The sequence below is a fragment of the Oncorhynchus mykiss genome, chromosome 27 (assembly GCF_057628025.1).
Source record: "Oncorhynchus mykiss isolate SJ-2025 chromosome 27, ASM5762802v1, whole genome shotgun sequence".
Lineage (NCBI taxonomy): Eukaryota > Metazoa > Chordata > Actinopteri > Salmoniformes > Salmonidae > Oncorhynchus > Oncorhynchus mykiss.
Window position 1 is genome coordinate 6,549,639 of NC_143048.1, and position 6,326 is coordinate 6,555,964.

Genomic DNA, 6,326 nt, shown 5'->3' on the forward strand with positions numbered 1-6,326 from the left:
CGCCTGCTAGAGCAGAATAAAGCAGTGGATGGGAGGGTCTGTGACTAATTCTCCTCCCAGCGTAGTCCCTAGGGGAGGAGGCTTCGCTCTTCACCCTTTGATATCAGTGCCTGTGCTCTTTCAGCCGTCTGCACTTCATGAAAGCTGGAATAAAAGCAGACAAAGCTTCCTGCTTGGATCCACACACTGTCTCGGGGACGGGAGCTCTGCCATATAAATAGGGCAAACACCTGCTGGACCCCTTCCGCCCAAACAACATTTAGCAAAAACCAGTGAGGCAAAGCATTCAGTTTGCTAACATCTATTCAGCTGCACTTGTGTGAGGGATTGACATCGGTCTTAAATCGGAGTCAAGCGAGAGGGGTTTGATTCTAAAGACAAAACAAAAGTGAGTCTGATTTTTGTTAAAGGCCAAACAAATGTCCCCAAAAAGACACCTTTGGCAGATGGGCGCTTAAATAGACAACCATCATTTGGCTGGATCAATAAACATTTAAATACCCAATTCAATAGCCTACAAATGCTGCAATTTGAACAACAATGGTCTACAAGCCCTCTTTTGAGGGATCCCAAAAGGCTTGGCTAATCTATTCCAAAGTGGCAGCTGTCAGAAGAAAAGTTGAGCTCAGACGGCCCCTGTGTGGCTGAAGTGGATTTGGGTCTGCTTGGAAGGCGGGGCTCAATGTCCGGCTGCTCCATGAGCTCAGCAGGCTGCGATGAGCCAGAACAATCCTGCCCAGGCGCAACAGCCACTGAATGAAATCACAATGCTGTGTCTGCAACATCCATGAGTGGCAAGTTACACTGGGATTTTGGCCGTATGTCCCCACTGCATCCCAGCGTGTTTCCCCCGCTCTTTGTGTGTCTTGGGATAGAGGGGGACATGTTGATCTGCCTTCCTATAAAAAAAAAAGTGTTAGCCCAGACAGAGGGGCTCATTTCTATAGCACTGGCCAACATCAAAGTAGATTATATTAACCTTTCGGCTAATCTACTAGTGATGGTAGGAAACGTGTAAACACACACAGGACAGAATCAGTGTTTCCAGATACCGCAATAGTTCTTATGATAAGGGGCTTATTGAAAAATCACATGAGGGAGTGAGGGACTGGAGAAACCTCAAAATATATTTTCTTAACATCAAACCTGAATTACCCCAATAAGTACTCTAATATAACAGTACATCTTACAACGTTGATAAAGTGTTGAGTTACCCTCCATGTCCGATTCTACTACAACACTAGGGTCTACTCCCACTGCATTGAACGCGTGCTCATCATGAAAAAATAAAGATGGTAGTTCGCTAAACCCGAACACACCCCCACATCACAAGGTCCGACAACAAAAAAAAGGCTCGTTATTGTAGCTCGCTAGCCTACCGTCAGTACTTAGAAAGATGGAATTTGGAGGAGCACACATCAAACACACATGACACTGGCGAACCATTCTCAGCCCACCAAAAAAAATGTAGTTCGCTAGCACTTCATCAGATGTCCACAATGCCGACATTATTTTGATACTACGCACTGTGTGAAGACGGGGAAAAACATGTCCACCTCCCATTTTCCTATGGATCAGCAATAGCTAGCTACCGTGGCGTAGTGCGTAGCATGGTAACGTTAGGTTCATGAGCTAAACACTTAGCCAAATGTGCGAGTCTTACTACAAAAGCTCAAATCCATCACTTAGCGAGCTACCCCGACCATTAGCCATACCCAAATATCTAAATCGACAATGTTGTTTCTAACTATTGTAGCGTCTACCTAGCAACTTTAGAAGCGTGGATCAAGGCAGAAAGACGAATAGTAGCTAGCTGATCATTTAGGCAAGGTAAATAGCCTCGTTCGATGGTTAGCATTGAACTGACACCTCGCAGCAAGCTATGGATAACGACAGCTTCTTTAACTCTTCGATATACTATAGGTGTTTAATGCTAAGCTAGTCAATGTTTGCAAAATAAAGTGTCTAACGTTCCTAGGTTATTGCAATTCAAATGAGTTGAGTATAATTAACGTTAGGTAGCTAGATGCCTTTACAAGAATCAAAAACATGAAGTTCAGGTTAACTTGTTCTCCCTAAATTGACATGTTTTGTTTTCAAACAGGAACCTCGCTCGCTAACCGGGAGGTTCCATGCTACAGTGTTAATCAATGTAACACTAGCATCACAGAAATGTACCAAAGACTGAGCCAACGTTAGCTAAAGTTAGCATGTTACTGTATCACACTAGCTGGTAGGACCTAATCCTGAACTCTGAAGAGGAGTTGATGGTGAGATATGATGAGGCTCTATCCCCACAAGTCACCACTCCACAACTAAGCCAACAATGGCCGCTAACCAGATACTGTAGCTTTATATCACATCCCTCTATTTTCGCCTCTGTTGCAATGTTAGACAACTAGACAGACAATAATGAATTCACTTTGGCCAAATTTTGTCTAGAAAGTCACCAGGCTACTTTTAACTATACACAACATCAGCACCGTTGGTGCTACTCAGAGAGCTACTGATCCTAAACGGGCTTCCTTGTTGTGACTTGTGTGGTGAATCACTGTGAAAGGGATAACGTAACGTTAGTAACAGCACATGGACTGAAGCATGTTGATTGGCTTGATACCCAGTGTGGGGATCAAGGCCAAACAAAAAGTTAACTACTCTGCGATGACAAGTTGAGTCACACTCCTAACACCGAATACGGAGGCAGCAACAGAACTCCTTGGTACTATACCATTGCTAGTGCGTGTTCGACACTTCATGTTACACTTCTCATTGCAGCTATTTCACGTTAGCAAGCTAATAACCAACCACAATCAAGTTGGTCTTTCACTTACCTCCCCGCTGCTTGAACCACTCGACTCTCCCAAAACATCCCGAAATTTCTGCAGGTTACAACCGATAGCAGATGAGACCTGTAACGCAGCATCAAAGCCGGGTCCGAGCCCAGCCGTGTTCGGGTGGGTCCCTGTGCTACTTCGAAGGGAGGCAGTGACCCGGATTCGGCCCGCTCTCCTCCCGGTGCCTAAGTTGCTGCTCCCTCCGGGCCGAGCGGGGAACCGCCACCGACAGCTGTGCGCCATTTTACACTCTGCCTGTCTGCCCTAAGATCAGAGAGCTCAGTGGGCGTAGCCCTAAACCAGCGTTTCACATAACCCCCGCACCCTTCACCACGGTGAAAAATATCCGTATCCATGTTGCGGGGTGGAAATAAAGTGGCCCCGAATATGCATTTATTCAATGTTCCTAGTCAAAAAGAGTATAGCCATAGCATAGCTAAACAGGTTCCAGGGCCGTGTCCGGAAAAACACCTAACAGTCCTTAGCTACTGATGCTTGATCCATCTCAGAGAAGCGATTAAATTCCTAATTATATGATCCATCCAACGCTAGCCCACACGAAAGATGTGTAGCTGCCAGCCAACTAGAAAGCCACGAACTCGCAGTCAAACAGAGCAGAGAAGTCGTAGCCAGCTAACGAACAGCTAATAGCTAGCTAACGCTGATCTTCACAACTATGCCAATAGATACATATATTACATTTAGTTGACAAATCCCAAATGGCAGACTGGAAATTAAAGTATCTAACGTTAGCTAGCTAGACAGTGTCTTACAACGTGACGTGGTAGACCAACTGGCTAGCTAGCCACATTTTAACGCTAGTTCGAAAGTGTAGACTGACAAAAAAATAGATACGTTTTCTTAATTAAACAGTGATTGAAACAACTAGCTAGGTATTTGACCAAATAAAAAATTGAACTGCGACTACACATACAAGTGGTTGAATTTCTATCAGGAAGTAGCTAGGCTTAAGTTTGTATTTATTTAATTGCGCCATAAACAACCTGATATAAGCAGAAGGAACGTGGTCATATATGGGTCAGACATCGATCGGGATTGGTGCCAAAATTATGAAAACGCAAAGCATAAATTGCTTACTTTCATAAATCCTACAAGACAGTCACTAACACTGTTTTTGGTCTGTTATTAAACTTTTAATTACAATTGGAAGTGTTAAAATTGCAATGCACCTGCAATTGTACCTGAAACACCTAATTTACACTAATTTACAGTCTTTAATGATAGTTAATTTATCATTTATTTGTATAACAGTTACTTCAACTATATTTACACTATAACTTAATCACCTGTTTAACACAATATTATGTAATATATGATTTCTTATTTCAGATGTCAGAAACACAAACACTGCAGTTGAAAATAAATCTAATAAAAAATATTTTAACTATTTGTCAGAAACAAATTGCACTTTCATCTCAGCTACTTAAATCAATTAGAAGCCATACCCTTCCAGATTTTTTGAAAACAACAGGTTCACTAACAGTGAAATGCTTACTATGGGCCCTTCCCAACAATGCAGAGGGGAACATTTAAAGAGAAATATTAGAATAATAGACAAATAATAGCACAATGAATAAATACACAATGAGTAACAATAACTTGGCAATATACACAGGGTACCCGAACCGAGTCGATGTACAGGGTATGAAGTAATTGAGGTAGAAATGTACATCATGCTGTGTGGATGTTTTTCAGTGGCAGGCACTGGGAGACTAGTCAGGATCGAAGGAAAGATGAACGAAGCGAAGTCAAATCAATTCAAATTCAATTTTATTTGTCACATGCGCTGAATAAAACAGGTGTAGACCTTACAGTGAAATGCCCTTAACCAACAATGCAGTTTTAAGAAAATATTTTTTTTAGCTGAGATGAGAATAACAAATGATTAAAGAGCAGCAGTAAATAACAATAACAATACAGGGGGAACCGGTACAGAGTCAATGTGCAGGGGCACCAGTGTCTTGGTAATTGAGGTAATATTGTTGGTATATTATAGTGACTATGCATAGATAATAACAGAGAGTAGCAGCAGTGTTCCCGGAGGGGGGGGGGGGGGGGGGGGGGGGGGGACTAATACGAATAGTCTGGGTAGCCATTTGATTAGCTGTTCAGGAGTCTTATGGCTTGGGGGTAGAAGCTATTTAGGAACCTCTTGGACCTAGACTTGGCACTTGCCGTGCGGTAGCAGAGAGGACAGTCTATGACTAGGGTGGCTGGAGTCTTTGACACAGCCTGGTATAGAGGTCCTGGGTGGCAGGAAGCTTGGCCCCAGTGATGTACTGGGCTGTATGCACTACCCTCTGGAGGCCGAGCATTTGCCATACCAGGCAGTGATGCAACCAGTCAGGATGATCTCGATGGTGCAGCTGTAAAACATTTTGAGAATCTGAGGACCCATGCCAAATCTTTTCAGTCTCCTGAGGGGGAATAGGTTTTGTTGTGCAGGAGTGGCTTCAGTGTGTGCTGATTTATAAAAAAGAATCACATCTACATAAATATTCAGACTCTTTGCTCAGTACTTTGTTGAAGCACCTTTGGCAGTGATTACAGCATCGAGTCTTCTTCGGTATGACGCTACAAGCTTGGCACACCTGTATTTGGGGAGTTTCTCCCATTCTTCTCTGCAGATCCTCTAAAGCTCTGTCAGTTTAGATTGGGAGCGTTTCTGCACATCTATTTTCAGGTCTCTCCAGAGCTGTTCGATTGGGTTCAAGTCCGGGCTCTGGCTGGGCAAATCAAGGACATTCAGAGACCTGTCCCAAAGCCACTCCTGCATCGTCTTTGCTGTGTGCTTAGGGTCATTATCCTGTTGTAAGGTGAACCTTCGCCCCAGTTTGAGGTCCTGAGCGCTCTGGAGCAAGTTTTCATTAAGGATCTTTCAGTACTTTGCTCCGTTCATCTTTGCCTCGATCCTCTCTAGTCTCCCAGTCCCTGAAAAACATTCCCACAGCATGATGCTGCCACCACCATAGGGATGATGCCAGGTTTCCTCCAGACATGACACTTGGCATTCAGGCCAAGGAGTTACATTTTGGTTACATCAGACCAGATAATCTTGTTTGTCATGGTCTGAGAGTCTTTAGGTGCCTTTTGGAAAACTCCAAGCGGGCTGTCATGTGCCTTTTACTGAGGAATGTCTTCCTGCTGCAGAGATGTATGTCCTTCTGGAAGGTTCTCCCATCTCCACAGGGGAACTCTGGAGCTCTGTAAGAGTGACCATAGGGTTCTTGGTCACCTCCCTGACCAAGGCCCTTCTCCCGATTGCTCAGTTTGGCTGGGCGGCCAGCTCTGGGAAGAGTCTTGGTGGTTCCAAACTTCCTTTAAGAATGATGGAGGCCACTGTGTTCTTGGGGACCTTCAATACTGCAGAAATATTTTGGTACCCTTCCCCAGATCTGTGCCTCAACAGAATCCTGTCTCAGAGCGCTACGGACTATTCCTACGAACCCATGTCTTGGTTTTTGCTCTGAC

At 44.0% G+C, this 6,326-nt stretch overlaps 1 protein-coding gene across 7 annotated transcripts in view; it reads right to left on the reverse strand.

The window, feature by feature from the left end:
- Positions 1-3,892, reverse strand: part of kmt2a (lysine (K)-specific methyltransferase 2A) — a 54,495-nt gene extending 50,603 nt beyond the window's left edge. For all 7 annotated transcript variants that reach the window (XM_021587356.3, XM_090224289.1, XM_021587353.3 and 4 more), the window contains exon 1: positions 2,832-3,892. In XM_021587356.3, coding sequence (XP_021443031.3) covers positions 2,832-3,077 — 246 coding nt within the window. In that variant the 5' untranslated portion in view covers positions 3,078-3,892. The remainder of the gene's footprint in view (positions 1-2,831) is intronic.
- Positions 3,893-6,326: the final 2,434 nt, after the last annotated feature.